Source organism: Lynx rufus, unplaced genomic scaffold (genome assembly GCF_022079265.1).
Source record: "Lynx rufus isolate CCGP_SWC_20201006 ecotype Redwood Valley unplaced genomic scaffold, mLynRuf1.p SCAF_5, whole genome shotgun sequence".
NCBI classification, from domain to species: domain Eukaryota; kingdom Metazoa; phylum Chordata; class Mammalia; order Carnivora; family Felidae; genus Lynx; species Lynx rufus.
Window position 1 is genome coordinate 88883302 of NW_025814867.1, and position 19992 is coordinate 88903293.

General features: G+C 43.1%; 1 protein-coding gene across 7 annotated transcripts in view; it reads right to left on the bottom strand.

The window, feature by feature from the left end:
- KALRN (kalirin RhoGEF kinase) overlaps positions 1-19992 on the bottom strand; it is a 670515-nt gene that overhangs the window by 182621 nt on the left and 467902 nt on the right. For 4 of the 7 annotated variants that reach the window (XM_047099545.1, XM_047099543.1, XM_047099546.1 and 1 more), the window contains exon 34: positions 901-963. The exons of the other annotated variants lie outside the window; for them this stretch is intronic. In XM_047099545.1, coding sequence (XP_046955501.1) covers positions 901-963 — 63 coding nt within the window. Of the gene's footprint in view, positions 1-900; positions 964-19992 lie in introns of those variants that run through there. 7 annotated transcript variants of the gene reach the window in all.

A 19992-nucleotide genomic window follows, 5' to 3' on the forward strand; every position in this document is an offset into this window, starting at 1 on the left:
GGGGATGGGGCTCTCTTGAGTGTCTTGGAAGCTGGAGGGCTTTTTAAACTTTTAACTTTTTATTATGAAAAATTGCAAACACATACAAAAGTGGAGAGATGGTATAATGAATGCCCATGAACTGACCATCTAGTCTTAACAGTTACCAACATGCAGCCAGTTTGTTTCATTTATTTCTTCTCCCTCTTCCCATCCCCCACCCCCGACAGGATAATTTGGGAGTCAGGATGGTGGTCTTTGAACCAGAGTGAGGTTAGAGGAGCCGGGAAATTCCGACAAAACCTGGGCAGGCTGACACAGAGAGAACACTGGTTGGGGACATGGTTGGGCCAATGTTCAGGAACCGCTAGAGTTAACCCTCCTCTTCTCTACCATAAACTACCCCTTATTCCTCCTCCCTCTTTCTCATGATGTGGGGGAGGAGGCTAGATTAGAATGATGGGTTTTCCAGGTCAGGAGCCACTGACAATAGAAATGTTCAATCTGGACAAAAACTCCAGAGATAAGTATGTCCCTTGGATGAGCATGCCCACTCACGTGGCAGACGCCCAGGGCGAAGAGGACCTGGGGTGCCTGGTGTTTGGATTGGGAGTCAGGGGGAGTGGCTTGGGTCATGGGGCCTCTCACAGATCCCTACCGTCCCACCATTTTCAGCTCTGGAGAGAAGCTCAGCAACCTCGAATCGCACCTGGTAGAGAAGCAGGGAGCCCGAGGGGCAAGCCCATGGCCCAGGGGGGCAGATTTTGCCTGGAACATGTTGCCCTCTGAGCAAAGGCTGTACCCCACACCAGCCCTGCCAGAGCAGTCTCAAGAGAGGTGGGTGATGGGAGTCCAGGTGGGAGGTCCCAACGGCGGCACGGCTAACCCGGTGAGCTGCAGGGACAAGTCCCAGGCTGCGCGCTAAACGTAAGTGGAGAAAGGATCTCCAGGTCCCAGGTGCCACCGAGGAGCAAGGTTGCCATCCTGTTAAGAAAAGGGCCGGGGCTCTGTGATTTGCATATGACTTTGCAAAAATCTGCACGAGATCCCGTAGCCCTTTATAGAAAACAGAGTTAAATCATCAGTGCAACCTACTGTATTTCTAGCAACCCAATGCACAGAGTGCAACCTGGCAGATACACCATCATTTTTTTAGAAGAGGAAATGGAGGGAACACAGTGCTGTGTAGGACATTCCTTGGTCTGAAGGTTCAGAAGAAGCCAACCAAGTCCAGGATCCAGATGAGGATCGCTGACTGGCCACTTTCACTAACTCTGGCAGGGCTCAAATCCATACACTTTTCCTCGCATTAGATGCTCGTTGAGCAGTCCTGTGGTTTCCCAACATCCCACACATAAAAGCAGGAGGAGAGCCAGGAAGAATATAAAGAGAGATGCGTTAAATATGAAGTCCTAGTGACAGTGATCATTAGTGTTTATTTCATACCCTTCTGTTTTGTTTCTTTGTTCAACTCTTTTAGGATCCCTGTGCCTTGCCAGCAAGTCTCACTATGACATTCATTTGGGGGGAAAGAAACTGAGAAAAGTTTAACCATTTATGTAGCACGTCTTTGGCAGTAAGTGACCTAAAATTCCTGATTTCAAGTATCTCTAGGGTTCGTGACATGTGGTAATCTGTGATTTTTCCAAGGCATGTGGTTGGTTTGTGAGGCCACATGGCTGGCTGAAGGAGTGGATCAATGGGTGAATGAGGGAGCCTTCCAGAGACCCAGCTTCCATATTCCAGTGTGGCCACACCTACTCTACTCAGACACCAGAAGCAATGGAATCGTTTCTTTAATAAGGCCCCTCAAAGAAAGTCAACTTCTAGTGCTATTGGAGGTGTGAAATATTCTAAAAAGCAATGGCCCAGCCAAGAGAAAAGTCCAAGGTAAATTAAAGAGTATGATCTCATATTTGACTGTGGCTCAGATTATGATGCTAAAGGTTCCATCATACTTGCCATATAGAAATGAGAAAACAATCTCAAACTCCCTTAGTAAGAACTCCAGCCAGCCAAAAACTGTTCATTAGGGAAAGAAAACACTTCAGCAGCAAGGTAAAATGGCAGTTACTCTGAGCTGTGAGGAAGATAGGGGATACTTAGAATTCAGAAAGGAGAGGAGATTCTGAAGAAAGCCAGGAGCTATACACATGCATTTGTGAAGTAACTCATAGAAGGTGCTGGTGACCACAGAGTTCATCTTTACTAAGGCAAAGGGTCTTAGGAATTTTATATACATTACATTAATAGGGAGGTGGGGCAGAGGGGTGGTATCTGCTGTCCTGATTAGTTAGTTCCCCACACTATAAGTTACTGTCATTACCAGTTTAATGTATAGATGTGCTATAAGATCTGGAGAATTTAGCGGTAGAATTTAACGGTTTTATAGATGCTGACTTTGACATTTTATTCTTTACACAGTTCTTAAAATTCTGAAGGGAGAGACAGTTTTTAAAAATATTTTTATTGTCATTATTATTATTAATAGCTAATATTTGTTGAGTGTTTAGCACATGCTAGGCAAAGAGCTGAGTGTCTGGCTTGCATCATTTCATGTATTTTGCACCACAACATTATGGGGTAGGTAATACCATTACCTCCATTTTGCAGACTGAAGCCCTGAGAGGCCCTGCCCAGGATCATACAACTGGCAAGTGAAGGGGGTGAGATCTGTACTGTGGTTGGTTTGATTCCAAGGCTGTCCTTAACCATTGTGCTACGGTGGCTCCTGCAAAGGAGAATTGATCTTCCTAAGTGATGTCTGGATGTTTGTGGATTCCCAAGGTCTTGGAAAGCATCTCACGTATTTTGTGGATCCATCTTATCCTCAAGGACCTATCTAGAAGAGGTTTGGGTCACTTCATTATATATATATATATATCTCCATTAGGTCTTGCAGAAGAATTTTTACCCCCTTTTAAACCTCAAGTTATAATTGTCTCTGTGCACCTGCACATCTGTCTGCTGGTTTGATGTGTGAGACATCTAAGAAATAAATGCATGTAGGCAAATTGAATGCTTGTTCTCTAAAACCCTGAGAAAATACAGACACATTCATATAGGAGGCTATTATTTTACATAGCCCAGTTGGTAACTTCATGAAAGAGTAGTGAACACCAATGCATAGCTCTTAACTTCAAAAATGACAGCCATTCATAATCTCTTTGAGATGATTTTCTAAGAATCATCATTAAAAAGAACTAATAAGAAAAGTTTAAATGAAAGTGTGGGGAGGGAGAAAGGCCATTAAATTTGTTTGAGATGATAATTATTTCTATTATTTAGAAAATATCTCTCAGCTTGGAATTCATATATATGTTCCACATCCAATCACCCTATACCTTTGGCATTTCAATTCAGTAGGCCAGGGTAGGGCCTGTAGTTAGCTTTTAGATATATTTCCCTCATAATTCTGTGGGATGCCTGGTTTGGAATCCTCGGCACACTCCATTGCTGGAAAACCTGAGTGTTGTAGTGTTTGAACTGCATTTTCACATCCGACAGCACACACTGTCCAGAAGTACTTGTCTTTGGCACTTTCCATGAGGGGCAAGAATCAGTGAGACCCACTTCAGTAGAGCAGTAGCTTTTATTAACCAGACCTCCTCATTATTCTTTTATCTTTAAGGAGGGTCCTATGTTGATATTTCCCCTATCTTCCACTATTCAGGTATAGACACCCTTTTTATAAATACTTTATATAATACAATGTAGGCTCCATTCAAATACTAGACACTCATGACATGAGCTTTCTGAACTACCGGAGATGTTCTGCAGACCCTGGGTGCATAAGAGACATCATTGGACATCCAGTGGTATAATAATAGCCACAAATGGGGAACATATTTATATATTATAGATTTAAACCCTTTCTTGGTCCATAAAGAATTTGAGACAACTATTTGGCAATATGTTTTTGAGTGCATCTCCAGTTGGCTGTATCTTCTGATGTTTCTCTCTGATGGACTGGGAAGCCAGTGAGTCAGAAGTATGCCTGAATTACTACTCCCATGGTTAAGACATAATAAAGAGCCTCTTCCACATTCCTGACTCATGCCTTGTTCTGCTACCCAGTGAACGATTGACACATGGGATATTGGGAACATGGAATGTTCTTGGTATTTTAATGTAGGTGTGTTTTACTCAGATGATCAAGGGGGAAATGATAGGACTTAGACCATTTGGGTAAAATGTTACTTTGTGTGCTTTGGCTTGAATTATCCAATTGTTTCCCTAGTGAGCTTGTCCAGTGGAAGGCAGTGTGCATAGTGGACACCAGCAAGACTTGGGTTCATATCTATGTTCTGCCACGTTCTGGTTGTGTGACCTTGGGCAAGTTATTGAACCTCTTAGAGTGACATGTTCCTCATCTGCAAAATGAGGATAATGATACTTACCTTGAAGAATTGTTGTGAGGACCAAATGAAAGATTATACATAAAATGCCAGGCTCATATTAAGAGTTCAGCAAGAGAGGCAGTTGTCATTGTGAGCTGTTTATGCTCTGAATGGCTTCCTTAGCAGGCAGCCTCTGTGCTTTCCCTGGCCTTCCCAATTGTAGCAGGGACTTCTTAGAGAGGGACTATATCTCCCCCATTAGATGGGGCAGCAGGGCGCGGGGGTATTATCCTTGATGGGGACTTTATGTGCCCTCTTGTTTCCATTATACAAAGGGAACTCTGCAAATACTAGTTAACTGGTTTAAAAGAGCCTTTCTCTACCCCCAAATTTCAATGTAGAGCCCAGACTGGAAATTTTCCTTGATGTAGCCATCAGAATCACAAACTGCGATACAGAGTAGTAAAAATATTGAATCGTGCATACGGGAAAGATATAAACACCAGAAAGTATATTTTTACTTCAGCTCTTTTTTTAAGGATTGATTTTGTGACTTTCTTATGTGTTCTTTCTTGCTTTCTACTCTGCCTGAAGGGTCTCCTTTTGGCTTCTAGATGTCTGCTGCTCATGCGGACCCCAGGGTTCCTTATCTAGGATGCTGTTAGGAGCTACTGAGAAGGACCAACTGGCCTGGAAGAGTTATGCCCTGCTGTGCTCCCTCCCAAGTGACAGGCCAGGCTCTCCCCACCTCAGGAAGGCCACCCCCGTGAAAGAAATCAGTCACAGGAAGGAAGAGTTCATCCCCCTGTTTTTCTTCTTTCTGCTTTTCCCTCTGCTCAGGGAACCCTCTGAGAGCACCATGGAACCAGGAAGTGTGGGAGAAACATCCTTGAAAATATTGGTTTCATGTAATTATTTTTTTTGTTTCAAGTTCAGAAAGTTTAGAAATTGCCTCTTTCCCAAGAATTCTTATCAGAAAACATTCCCTCTACACTTAGACTGTGGGAGTTGAAGGGAGAGAGGGAGGTGAGGGGCCGGGGAAGAGCTGGGGCTTGACCTAATGATGAATCTCATGTTCGAAACCTTGCTGCCCACGCAGGGTAACCAGTTTCCTTCCTGGAGGCTCTCTGTGTCTTCCTAACCTGGGTCCCAATATCCCCACGCTCAGTCACTCTGAAACCCCTCTGGAATTACAGGGGCTTAAAATCAAACTTGAAACATGTCTGCTTTCTGTCTCTCACACTGTGTATCTCTTCATAGAATCTCCTCATGAACTTGAAAGTGTAATTTCAGCTCTTCCTTACCTTTTCCATGCTTCACTAAATAGCTGCATTCGGGGGGAAACCCTGATGAACTCATTCCCTCGTCACCCCCAACTGCCCACCCCCTGAATTTTCCTTCTCTTTCCTTTCACTGTCCAAGGTTCCTGTCCTTCACAACCAAAGTTTCCAGCTCCTCAGCTCGCAACCTTGGCCCATCCTACATATCAGCCCAAATTCACTCTCTGGTCACTTTCCCTCCTCTCAAGATACTGAGACGTCGATCACCCTGTTTCCTACCGGGCACCTGCTTGTCCCTTGTCTTAGGTTCATGCTGAGGGTGGACCTAAGCAACCATTTAATAATCATGTTCTTTCCTGTCCTTTAAAAATAACATCTAGTAGGGTTTTCTTTGTTAATAAAAGTAATTTTCTTATAGAAAATTTGGAAAAAGCCACCATCCAGAAATAACCACTATTTACGTTTTGGTGTATTTCCTTCATATATACATACATGCACACATATATGTATATACATATATATGTACATATGCATACATAAGCACAATACACACATATATACATGTACACATTTGTTTTTTATGTTTAACACAGAAAAATTAGTCTCTCATGTTTAGAAGGAAAAGGAAGACTCCCAAGCAGGTGGGAAGAAAAGGAATTACATGCTGCAGCTCAGGTAGGCTCTTCACCTGTGCCCCCCACAGCCATGAGTTTTTGGAGCCCATGACATAATGGTTTACAATGGCCTGATGGCCAGAAAATATGTTCAAGATATCCCTGCCTCCCAGACCACGTCGATGAATATTTCCTAGAGAGTGTATGGGAAACACATTCAGAGACACACAATTCATCAATATACAAAAACAGAAGTTATACACATAAAACATATTATTCAAACAAGTATTTCTGGGCATGTCTATGAATGTCTAACTGTGTGGCAGTGCACTGAACACAGCAGAAGGTATCCCACGTGAACCTTGTTTTTATGGATCTCGGGACTCAGTTGCTGACATAAAAACCAGCCCAAAGGAAACAAAAGGGAACCGGAAGAAGATGCTGTCTCACAAAGTGCTAAGGGAAGGGACTCCAGAAATCATTCCAATAATGAAGGAAACTTGTTTCAACAACACTTTTCCTGTATCCACCAGTACAGAGAAATAGTTTTGGAAACATAGTGATGTCTGTGATAGGTTGGTAGACAAAGGCGATTATTATTTAAAAGGTCATTATATTTTAGTGAAGAGAATCACACAGATAACCTACCAGAAAACATATAAACATATATTAGAGGAGAGGTTTGCAGACAGTAAGGAACCCAGAAAAGGGGCAGGGCTAGGGGGTAAGGGGCCTGTGTATCGGGAGGCTGTAAGTCCTAGAGAATGTTCTTGTGGTTTGGGAGACATGCGTCTCCTCTTAAAGCTGCCAGGGATAGACTTTATATATCTCATGAAAATCTAGAGTCAGGATGAAGACTATGCAATCACCGCGATGATTCATTGCAACACGATTTCAGGAAAAGGATCAAGAATGAAGGAGAGCCAAGATGCCTTAAAGGTACAGTTGTAGATGGGGGTTAAGAAAAGATTGTCTGGGAGATGGTAGGGGATGCGTTCAGTTTCAGGTCTGCCAAAGAGAGCGCGTGAGTCACCCAAGTGCAGTTCGGCCGCAGACAGTTGGAAACATAGCACTATCGACCCGAGTGTGAGAGATAAGGGCTAGAAACAGAGATTTCTCAACTCATTGTTAAGGGTGCAACTTTATGCTAAACAACATGGCAAATACTATGTAAAACACCTAACATATGACCTGGATGTTAAACAATGATATTTGACTTGTTTGAGGTGGGGGAGGGGACAGGAGAGGGGGCAATGCTTGTCCTCAGAGGTGTAGTGGGAGAAGTAGTGAGCATTAGCATGAAGGAGGTATGAGTCAGGCTGGCAGTGATGGGTGGGCCAGATGTGATTACACAAGTCAGTAAGCATTACTGGTGGACACAGCAGGAGCAAAGCATGACATGGCTGGGGGCATTCGACTGCCATTATTTATTATGTGCTAGATGCTGTCGCAGACAGTAGAGATGGGAGCATCATTAGCACCGAGACATGATTGTCAAGGAACTCACAATGTAACATGGGAGAAATACACATAGGCAACCCATTATGTGATAAGTGTAATTAGGCTGAAACATATAAATTGCCAGGATTCACCCATTTTGGATACACAAAAATGGCAGTTTCATATGATTTAATCGGAAGCAGATGCATTATAGCATATATGACAGCAAAGGTCTCTAAAGGATGTGTTGGAGGGAAAACTTTATAAACATCTGTACTTGATCCTTAGTGAATGTGCTACTGAGGCTTTTAGCTGACAAGTGAGACATTGAAGGAATAGTTTGAGGAGGATGAATCTGGTATCAGAAGAAAAGATAAGACACAGGAGCAAAATCCCAGAAAGCAGGGAGGTTACTGAAAGAATTTCAGCAAAGGGTAATCAAGGCCCGGCAGAGTGGTGTGACAGATATTTTGAGGGACTCGTTCTCAGGACTTAGCAACAGACTGGCTGTCAGGGAATATGCTGAGAATGGACCCAAAGATAAAACATGGGTATTTGGGAAAATCATATTGTTCTGCCCCAAATGGGGAAGTCAAACCACGTTACTAGTTTGAGAGAAAAAGAAATAATTTTCTGAGACTGAGACTGAGGAAAAGTCAGACATCAAACTGGAAACACACAGGTGACCAGTTATAATAACGGTGCCCGGCACTAACAGTGTTCATTATGTGGCCACTCAGTCTCGAATTTGCTTATTGGTTTTCCGGTTCCTCAGCAGAACTTCAGATGGGTGGGGACTGGCCTGTTTTGTTTCAGTGCTGCATCTCCGTTCTGGAACAGTGCCCGGCACGTGGTGGGTGAGTAAATTAAAGTGAAAACTGCCATTAGGAGTAAAGTCACTTCTCAGAGCTATAATCTTGGCATTTTTGTCATGGACATCAGAATCGAAGCAACAAAAACCATGGCTGGAGGTGGCGGAGTGATGTAGAGAAAGAAGAATCACGAGCAGAAGTTCAAATATGGCTCTCACTGGAGCATGAGGGGACAACATGTGGTAGATGGCAGCGTGGCAGGCAGTGGTTGACGACATGTGGGAGAGGAGGTGTTGAAGTGATATACTCCAGTGGGTATAAAGGATGAAATTTAGAGGGTTGTGGATGGGTGGGTTAGCATTAGACTCTTTCTGAGACTAGAGAAAGAATGACAGAGTAAAATGACAGTGATGCATCTAGGTGAGGATGAAAGTCACCGTCATGCAAACAAACAAACAAACAAAACCCCCAAACCAACAGTGTTTCTTGGATGTTAATGAATAACGTCTAAATTCCTTTGAATGGTGTCCAGTGTCTTCCATGATCTGAGCCAAGCAATCCTTCTGGTCTTAATCTCCCATAGCTCACCTCATAGACCCAGAACTTCAACCAGACATATATCTCCCCTGCAAGTCCCAAACCCATCCTATTTTCGCCTTTCTCCCTTACCTGCTCTTACTGTTTCATCCATGTAGTATGACCTTTCTCTGCGCCCCACCCCTGCCTCCACAGTGCTGCCTGGATAAATTCTACCCACTTAGTAAAGTCTAATGCTAAAACTTCTCTGATCCTCCCAAACTAGGATTTTTAGTTTCTTAATTACATTTGGTCTCAATTTCCAGATCTCTCTCTTACCCACAATGCCAAACATGTTACCTTGTGTTTATTTGTTATTCAGTATTCCTTGAACAAATATTTACTGAGCACCTTCTAGGAGTCAGTACTTTGCTGGATTCGGTGATGCAATGGGGGTATAAAACAGACATCCCTCTATTCTCACGGGCTGAAAGTCTAGCATAGGAGGCAGTCATATAACCACACAAACGCTTATGGCCACAGCGGCAGGTACTGAGAACAGTACAGAGTGTTGTGAGAGATGTGGCTTGGGGAGGGGACTTGGGCAGTGGATTAGGACAGGATAAAATCAGAAAGAAAAGAGGGCAAAAGGGGTGGACTGTGGCATGGGAGGAGAGATGATCTTCCAGACAGAGAAAACACAGGCCCTGTCTACAGGTCTCGGGATGGGAAGAAACCTGGGACATTCAAGGAAGGCCAGGCACAGGCTGCAAGGCAGAATACAGGAGGACAAGAGTGGTTCTCATGAGGCCAGAGAAGTGGGCCGAGGCCAGACCATGCAGCCACATAGGTCATGGTGAAGATTTTGACATTCAGCCTCAGAACAAAGAGACACTATTGAAGGGCTTAAGGCCATAAAGTGATGTGGACAGCTTGTCCACTGAGGGCGCCTGGGTGGCTCAGTTAGTTGAGCGTCCAACTTTGGCTCAGGTCATGTTCTCGCAGTCTGTGAGTTCAAGCCTTGTGTCAGGCTCTGTGCTGACAGCTCAGAGCCTGGAGCCTGCTTCAGATTCTGTGTCTCCCTCTCTCTCTGCCCTTCCCCCACTCATGCTCTGTCTCTCTCTCAAAAATAAATAAACATAAAAAAAATTAAAACAAACAAAAAGAAAAACAGATCACACTGCCTGCAGAGTGGAGAAGGGAGCAGAGGGAGGTAAGCGTGAAGGCCCGGGGAACAGTGGGGAGGCTCTGCCCATAGGCCACATGTGGTAGGACACCGGCTCACACTACAGTGAATGACGCAGATAAGAAGTGTAGCCCTCAGTCTTTTTGGGGTCAATCCCTAGGACTGAGAAAAGTTGAGTCTCACCAATCATTCTGCTAATGTAAACCCCCGTCAGCATCACCTCAGGTCCCCAGAACCCCTGGGAAATGTGCCTGGTGGGATAATCAAGTTTTCTGAATAGCTAAACACCAGCACTTTATCTCCCCGATTTAGCCATCCTTATGGATATCTTTATATCTCTAACTTCTGAAACAGAATACAGTGAACATAATTTTCCCTTCTGTTTACAATATAAATACCACCATGATGAATAATCATGGTGTAGTGCAGAATATAAGGGGGTCCGCAGATATGCTCAGTCATGATGAAATCTTGGTACCCTCACTGAAGAGAAGCAAACTGTTGGGAGTTTTAATGCACCCATCAGCTTTTGCTCTCAGAGCTTTTCTGCTTCCTCTCTTGCTGACAGTAGCTCAGCCTTTGTGGCTATTGGTGGGTCTAGACAGAAGGAACTTTCTCCTTTTCTGATTTTCTAAGTAATGTCTAAGTAACTAGATGGCCGAGATGGTAAGAATTACATACCAAATCAGGATTCAAGAGGCTTTCCTGTGAGCATACGTGTTTAGTTTTGCTACGTGAAGACTTCTATGTCTTGGATCTGTTTGTTGGACAGCTGAGTTCCAAATCCAATATATTTATTACCTTTTATCCTAACACACTTCATTGCTTTAGCTGTGTTACCTGTCATATAATGTAGGACAACAGACAGATACCTTCAAAAATCAAGCAGTTCTTATTCTTTCATTAAAATAGAGGAGGGATGCTTAGGGATTGACAGAAACCCGCATTAAAAATAAAGTTTCCGTGTTGCTATACTATTCTGAGGAGAAATAAATGGTGAATTATATTTGAAAATACTAAATGTAGGAAACGTCTCATATGACATCACATGAACCTCTAACTTACAAATATATTGACTTCAAAATGTCAAATTTTATGTTTATCAAGACAGAATAAAGAGAGTAGAAAGATGAGCCACAGAGTGAGAACAGACATTTACCGCATATATAACCAATAAGGGACTAATATCTAGAATGTATGAAGAACTCTTAAAAATGCAGAGAAGAAACTCCTAGACAACTCACTAGATACATGGATAGGCAGGAGGCTTGAACAGGGCATCAAGAAAAAAAAAAAAAAAGAAAACCCAAAGCCCCATTAAGGACATGAAAAAGTGTCCAACCTCATTAATGCTTAGGGAAATGCAAATTAAAACCATAAGCAGATACTACCATATACCCACCAGACCTGCAAAAATTTTGAAGTCTGACAGTATCAGGTATAGGCTAGTGTACAGAGCAATCGAAACTCTCATATATACTGGTAGGAGTGTCCATTTGGCACCAGCATTTTGAAAAATAGTTCACATCATCTAGTAAAGTTGAAGGTATAGACAGAGATATACCCTATCACTCAGTAAGTCCTTTTTTGTTCACCTAGAAATTCCACGCCTCGCTTTACACTGTAGGGAAGCTCAAGCAAGTGTGCCCAAGCATACAGATACAAGAATATTTATAGCAGTATTGCTCCAGCAGCCCCAAATATCCCATGCACAGAATGGATAAATTGTGGTATAGTCATATAATGGAATACGACATAACAACTAAATGAATGAATGATACACATCAGCATGGATGAATTCCATAAAAATCACACACACACACACACACACACACACACACACACACACAAACATGCAATATAATTCCAGTCATATGAAATTTAAGAACAGCTGCATTGAAACTATATTGCTTAGGGACACATACAAAGGAGGTAAAAATATAAATAAAAGTAAGGATAGTGTTATCACGAATGTTACGAGAATGATTACCTCTAAGGGAGAAGAACAGGGTTGTGACCAGGAAGGGACACACAGGGGGCTTCTGGAAAGTTGGCAATGTCCTGCCTTTCTGACCAGCATGGTTATTTCCTGTATGTTCACTTTATAATTGTCCATTCAATTGTCTAGGAGTTTGTATGCATTTTTAGCATATGTATTTTACTTTAAAAAAAAAAAAGTTTACTTATTTATTTATTTTGAGAGAGAGTACAAGTGGGGGAGGGGCAGAGAGAGAGAGAGAGCAGGAGACAGAGAATCCGAAGCAGGCTCCAGGCTCCAAGCTGTCAGCACAGAGCCTGATGTAGGGCTCTAATTCATGAAGTGTGAGATCATGACCTGAGCTAAAGTCAGACGCTTAACTCACCGAGCCACCCAGGTGCCCCTGTATTTTACTTTAAAAATTTTTTTAAAGTTTAATGTAAACCAAATACTTTTAATCAGGAATGTATTTTACCCATAGAAACGAAAGTATAATTAACATTAATGAGACAAACCCACAAGTCTCATTTGGGTAACAGTATAAACACTGGACATTTCAATAAAAATAAAAGAAACTAATATTATCAGTTAAACAAAACACACAGGGCAATAATGAATAAGGATTATTTTTTACAGTATCTGATATCAGCTTGGAAAAGATTAAAATATCGATGCTACACTAAATTGCAAGATTGTGGGGACTCTTAAATTCAACTGATGGGAGTATGGACTGGTACAACATCCACACAGAGCAATCTGACAATGGCTATCAAAATTTTAAATGTAAATCCTTTTGATGTAGTAGTTGTACTTCTAGGAAGTTACCCTATTAATATACTCATAATTCACAAGTGTGAGAAACTATATCTATACAAAGCTACCAATTACAGCCTTGTTTGTAATGGCAAAAGATCGGAAACATCTCATTTACCCATCAACAGAGAACTAGTTAAATAACCTATGGTACCGTAAGTAATGGAATACCACATAATCATCAAAAAGAATGAAGCAGCATTACATGACTCACTGTATAATTACCCAAATTTGTTACATGGAAAAAGTGAAAAATTGTACTTATTGTATACAACTACTTGTTTAAACTTTTTAAAAGATATTTATTCATTTTTGAGAGAAAGAGAGAGAGAGAGAGAGAAATGGAGTGTGAGCGGGGGAAAAGCAGAGAGGCAGAAGACACAGAATCTGAAGCAGGCTCCAGGCTCTGAGCTATCAGCACAGAGCCTGACGCAGGGCTCCAGCTCACAGACTGCAAGATCATGACCTGAGCCAAAGTCACATGATTCACCAACTGAGCCACCCATGTACCCTTAAACATTTTTAAGGAGAATAAATAAATATGAGCCTTCATGTTTTTAAAGAACCTCTCTAGAATACTCACATTTTGAAACATGTGGGTTTAAAAGTTCACTACTTTAAAAGTTCCTCTTAAGAATCTTGAATGCATATCTTTAAGGAAAATCAGGTTTGACTGAGTTATTATGAGGAAGTGTAAGAAGATTTTGGTAAAGATTCTAACTATTTTTCTGAACAGTTCCTATCAGAGCTAATAGCCCATTAAAAAAAAAAAGCCAAATTCCACATCAAAACCAAGTAATTCTTTTGATACAGATGTATCAGTAGTACTTCTCTTCTACATATTGTCCCTGATGAGAATAACTTATTTGTGTATCAAAACTGATACAAAGGAGGAGAAACAGATAGAAAGATGAACCTTACGGTGAAGCTCAAATTTCACTTTTGGTGTAGAAGCCATCCCCTTCCCGGGGGTAAGTTTGTTGCACAAAGTGGGTATGCTTCTGTTACAAAACCTAGCATACAGTATGGTAAGTCTTTCTAATTTCTCAGCTAATTTGCAAAGCAACTGGCATAAAGGAAGTGCTAAGTAAATGGTCCCTTTCATAAATACATGAAACATGCCCATAGTCACCGTGTTTCGCATCACATATAAGACACCTGGGGTGTGAAAGGACAGAGGTTGTTGTTAGGTATCGGGAATCTCCATGGTATCTTGTCAACAGTGGACACTCAGTAGCATTCCATTGAATAAAAGAATGAAATCAGTATACCAATATATTTGAAATAATTTTCTATTCTACCTCTGGCTAATTTCATTCTTCTCTGTTAACAGATCTTTTTTACTTGGTCATGTGTTAATGGTTGTGCCAACTAGTTTGCTCTTTAAATAACACAACCAACCTAGTGGTTTGGACTTCACATTCCTGTTAGAAGCACTGTCTTGAGTTAAATTTTTTTTTTTTTTAACATTTATTCATGTTCGAGAGACAGAGATAGAGCGCGAGCAGGCGAGGAGCAGAGAGAAAGGGAGACACAGAATCTGAAGCAGGTTCCAGGCTCTGAGCTGTCAACACAGAGCCCCACATGAGGCTCGAACCCACAAACCGTGAAGTCATGACCTGAGCCAAAGTTGGAGGCTTAACCTAGTGAGACACCCAGATGCCTCAGAAGCACTGTCTTGAGTTTAAATGTTAGGGAACATATCCTAAAAATCTCCCTCTTTGGGGATTTTTCAAAAATTTTTTCATGAATGCAATAAAGTTTCATGTGGAAAAGGCATAAAAATTGTGACTTTTTCGGGCTTACATGTAGGTGCAGTGGGGCAGAGTGAGGAGCTGGACTCTGCATTACACATTTCACATTCCACAGTTTGAAGCACCTCCTTTAAACAAACCTTTCCCCACTCCTCATACCCTCACATTCTTTTTTTAAAAATGAGAATACTTTTCTTTTACGAGCAACTTCCTTCCAATATTCCTAACTGTTTCATGAGATACACAAAATTTAAAAGTATTTGGGGGTTAGGTTGAATACTTCCTCCTCTTTTCTCTTTGTCTAGAATGTCTGTCTTCCTGCCATGAGTGTAACCTTCTCTAATCAGGAGTGTGCTGAATGCAATCAGGGCCAGAAGATAATAGTGTTGTTTGTGTGTGTGTGTGTGGGGGGGGGTGTGGGTGTGTAATCTGGCATTCTGATCTGCAATGGTTATGAATCAGAGAACTGAAAATTGCAGGACTACCTCCAAGTGTTCCCAAGTGATCTTTTTAAAAGGATTGCTGAGTTCTTTTTAGATAAAAGCCCCAAAGGTGTCAGTCACAGATACACATATAGAGATAGAGGTTAAAACAAAAGTCAGTTCCAAAAAAAAAAAAAAGTCAGTTCCAATGCATTACAAATGCCTTAAAATTGAGCCTATTTAGGCTGCCAATCAGCAGGAAAGAGAGACAGGTCGAAGCAGGAAACCAAGGTATTTTCTTTTGTTCACTGCCATATCCTCTGTGTCTAGAACTGTGCCTGCCATATAGTAGAGCTCAAGAAGTGGTCGATGAATCCGTGACATAAAAGGTGGCATCCATCAAAATCCCAAGGAAAAGAAGATAGTGAATTTTTAATCTCCCTGGTGCTCACTAAAATCAAGTCTTCCATGTGCATCGCAAGTCAGTAATAGCAAGTAGCAAATGACACTTGTTAAACCCCATTCCTGCGGCTGAAATGACACCATTTGGCAGGAGACCAGAGACAGACATAGTAAAAGGTGGAGGCTTTCTTTCCCTTCGGTGCATCATGAAGTTCAGAGGGGATATAAGACCTTGCCATTGGTACGGGGTGAGAGCACTGTGTACGGGACACTCACTAAGCAGTCCACAGCCAGCATCAGCAGGGGCCAGGCAGAACAGAGGCTCTCTCCCGAGCTTGTCATGAGTGCATACATCTCTCTGCAATTACCAATTTCAAACAGAACCAGGTAGAGCATTAAAAAAGGCTGCTAGGTGAACCTTTCTGAACTCAGAAGACTCAATTTTAAGCCCTTGTGTATGGGGAGGCTGAAAACTGACCACTGGCCCTGAGACACAGAAGTGGCTTCTCCAGCACAGCCAGGGCCCGTTCTGCACAGCACGTGGTGGGAGAAGAATGGAAAGACCGACTGCTGGGGGCAAGAGTCTGCCTGCAATGAGGGAAAGGACATCTATCCTGGGTCCCGTGTGCACAGTTCTGCATCTTCTAGCAGTTTTCTCTCAACAGGCAGAGGTATCGGGGCAGAAACAGGCTGCTCCCATCAGAAGGCAACTGCTGCTCACTGCCCCTGGGAGAGGCCCTGAGCCAAAGTCACGTCCTCGCTGTTGATCCTTGTAGAGAGCCACCACGGAGGACATTCAAACTTACTTCTCTTGACAAGGACCTGCTTTTTGGCCTCACGTCACCCCAGTGCCACAAATCCCAAGACCCATGCACATGCATTATGCAGACAGGTGGGCAGTAGCTGTCGAGCAGCGAGGAAGTGACACTGAGCTTCCAGGTGGGTAAACTCTGAGCAAGCATGTCCCATCTAAGCTCAAGATCAAGAAACAGGGTAACACTGATGCACTTGCTATCCAACAGGCTTTTCCCAAGAATCCTACGTTGTGGCCACAGGTAACCGGTGTCCAGCTTTACAGCACAGTGAGCATAGACAGAGGTAGCTCCAGCTAAGGCACAAACACCACTCGAAGCCCCCTTCACCTGCCCCGTCCATTCTAGTCTCACTGCTGTGGCTGAAGATGTTCATTCCAGCAACATTTCTGCCTGAATTTTCTGAAAGAGTTCACTTTCATACCCACCAGGATTGCTTACCCCCAGACACCATACTCCTGGTGTCACTTCTAGTCCTCCAGGAGCTCAACTTTTTAAGAACAATACTTCTCACAGCCTGTTTCCCCTACCATTCGCTTTAATAAGGCATTCAGGCTTCTTGCTTTGTACTAAAAGAACCTTTTAACCGACATAGAAGAAAAAAAGGGTAAGTGATATGCCAAGAGGTCTGTGCAGAACTCTCCAGTAAAATCCTTGCCCTGAGAGCTGCCACTTCTCTCTCTGCCCCCAGCCCCCCAAGCGGGGTGCCATCCCCCCACTCATGCCTCTCCTCCCGAGCACAATATGTCCGGTGGGAGACATACTCACTTGGGTCTTGTTTGCCTTGGACTGTCGCCAGCTAATCCACTTTAACATTTTGGCTTGCTCTCAAATTTGCTTTCTCTTTCCACCAAAATTTTTAAAAACAGAGTTCATATTTGTGCCAAGCCACAGTAGGACTCACTGCTCCCGGGCAGCTTGGAGGCAGGGATCAGTCACATCTCCGCGCTCACTGCCAAGCTCTCAGAGCCCAACCAAGTATTTGCCTTGAGAGGCCTGAAGACTCTGCCTGGGGCAGAATCACTCCCCGACCAAGGCCACTACAGGAGTCACAAGTTCTTGGTATCAAAGAGTCTGTGATAGGCATTCATACTTGGGAAGTTCTCTTTCCCCACTTTGCCACATGCCAGCCCTGGAGGCACTGGACTGGGCTGGAGAATCACTTTGTAATTTACTTGGGCCAGCACAGATGGGCATGGCCAGGGCAGGGTGTTGGAGAAGGGCGTAACAATAGTGTTTGGTTTTTGCTTACAAGGTTCTACAAGTTGAGGAATCAGGGTTACTCTAAAAGTACTGTTTTTAACCCAATTTCTTTATTTACTTATTTTTTATTTATTAAAAAAAATTTTTTTAACGTTTATTTATTTTTGAGAGACAGAGACAGAGCATGAGTAGGGAGGGGCAGAGAGAGAGGGAGACACAGAATCCAAAGCAGGGTCCAGACTCTGAGCTGTCAGCACAGAGCTCGATGTGGGGCTTGAACCCATGAACCGTGAGATCATGACCTGAGCTGCAGTCGGACACTTAACCGACTGAGCCACCCAGGTGCCCCTAACCCAATTTATTTAATAGGCAGGAGATTGAGTTGGATTTCAGTGTTAGGTGTGTCATTAACTGGTTTTGTGACTCTGAGCAAGTCACTTCATTTCTTTTAAACAGGTCCGTGAAGGCAGAGGGACAGATGGTCTCTAAAGTTCCTTTCTTCCCTAAGCTTCTATTTCCAAGTTCCAAACTCACCTGGATCAGATCTGGCCTCTGGCCACCCCTGCAGCTATCACACATAGACCTGATCTACCAGCAAATCACCTTTTGCAGTTTCCCTATTTCTGTAACAGATGCTCGGGCACTGCTGCCTCTAGAACCAAAAAGATTCCTCGTGGCTGCCGAGCCATGAACATCATGAGGGCACTTCCGGGCGTTCCTGCAATTTGCCTGTGTGCAGCAAGCTACTCAGGTGCTGGAGCTTCTGGAACTTACTTGCTTTTCCAGATGATTGGCAATTTTATTTTATTTTATTTTATTTTATTTTATTTTATTTTATTTTATTTTATTTTATTTTATTTTTAAATTTTTTTTTTCACCGTTTATTTATTTTTGGGACAGAGAGAGACAGAGCATGAACGGGGGAGGGGCAGAGAGAGGGAGACACAGAATCGGAAACAGGCTCCAGGCTCTGAGCCATCAGCCCAGAGCCCGACATGGGGCTCGAACTCCCGGACCACGAGATCGTGACCTGGTTGAAGTCGGACGCTTAACCGACTGCGCCACCCAGGCGCCCCCTGATTGGCAATTTTAAAAAGTAGGTCTCTTGAGGGAAGTTTTTAAGCTATGGAGTATAAATTAAAATATTAAGTAAGATAATGTCGTCATGAGAGATTCTGCCCCATGAACCTAGGTTGCATTTTTCAGCAAAGTGTATTTCACACCCATTGGTAGTATGCAACAGCTGGAAGCCAGTCATTTATTTGAGGAACCTTTTATTTAGAGAAAAACCTGTGACCTCAACTCCTCACACTTTATCAGTTTGCTCTGAAAAGGCAGCACATTTGTACCATGTTGAACGTGGCTCAGGAGAGAACTGAGCAGTGTTTCTAGGGAGGTGACAGCAGCACAGGAGGAAGGAGCTTCTGGCTTCCTGGGAAGCAGGAAATCCTCAGCTTCTTGCTGCCCACAGTCACCTGACCCCTCCCCCAGGGCCCCGCCCACCACAGGAACGGTACTAGGAACAAAAGCCATCTTCAAACCTAGTCCAGGACTTAGGTTATTCAGAACCTCTGGCGGGGGGGGGGGGGGGGGGATCACGATTTGCACTTAAAATTGGAAGAGACTTTGGAGTGACTAGCAAGTCCTCCAGAAAAAACAGAATTCCTCCACCTAGGATTCACATGGCAATTCTGACCCATAGTGTTGTGGAGGTGAGATGTGACCGACTGGCTTATAAAGTCAAGTTTGGGTTTCTCCAAGCCCTGGTAACTGGAAGCACAATTATATACTCTTCTCATTTATTCTGGGGTTAGAACGTGTTTGGTTACTAGGTAGGATGTAACATAAATCTCTCCCTAGAAGGAAATATCTTAGGGCCCTCAGGCGCCACTGAGATCAAGGGCAGAGTAGCAGAAGTACAGAGGGATCTCCCCATCACGTTTTCTTCGGTTTCTGGTAGAGCGCATTTAATGGGCTAGATCTCCAGTGGATGGTTCACCTGCTCTGGCACTACAGCTAAATGGAACAAGCTGTCACAATCACATTCTGAAGACTCAACCTTGGGTGGACCAACCTGATGGTTTTTAAGAACTTGCCAAGCAAAGATTATTACCTTGTATGAACTGATAGGATGTTTATTAGTCCTTACACTGTTGAGTCTCCACACTTCTAGGTGTCTGGTTTTCTCTTCAGTGGCAAAATCCAGTGATTTGTGGGTTCTTAAAACTCCAGGAAGCATATTGTCCATTTTCTAGGAAGCATGTTGTCCATTTTCACAGGAGTGCCGGGCAGTAACCCAGACAGGGACCTATCACATGTCTCCTCTGCACACAGACACTCTTTCATGCAGTGTCTATGCTCCACGGCATGGGCTACACTGTCACCAATGCACCAATTCAAGGGTTGGATCTTTTCTGACTACAGCCTTTGCATCCAGTGGC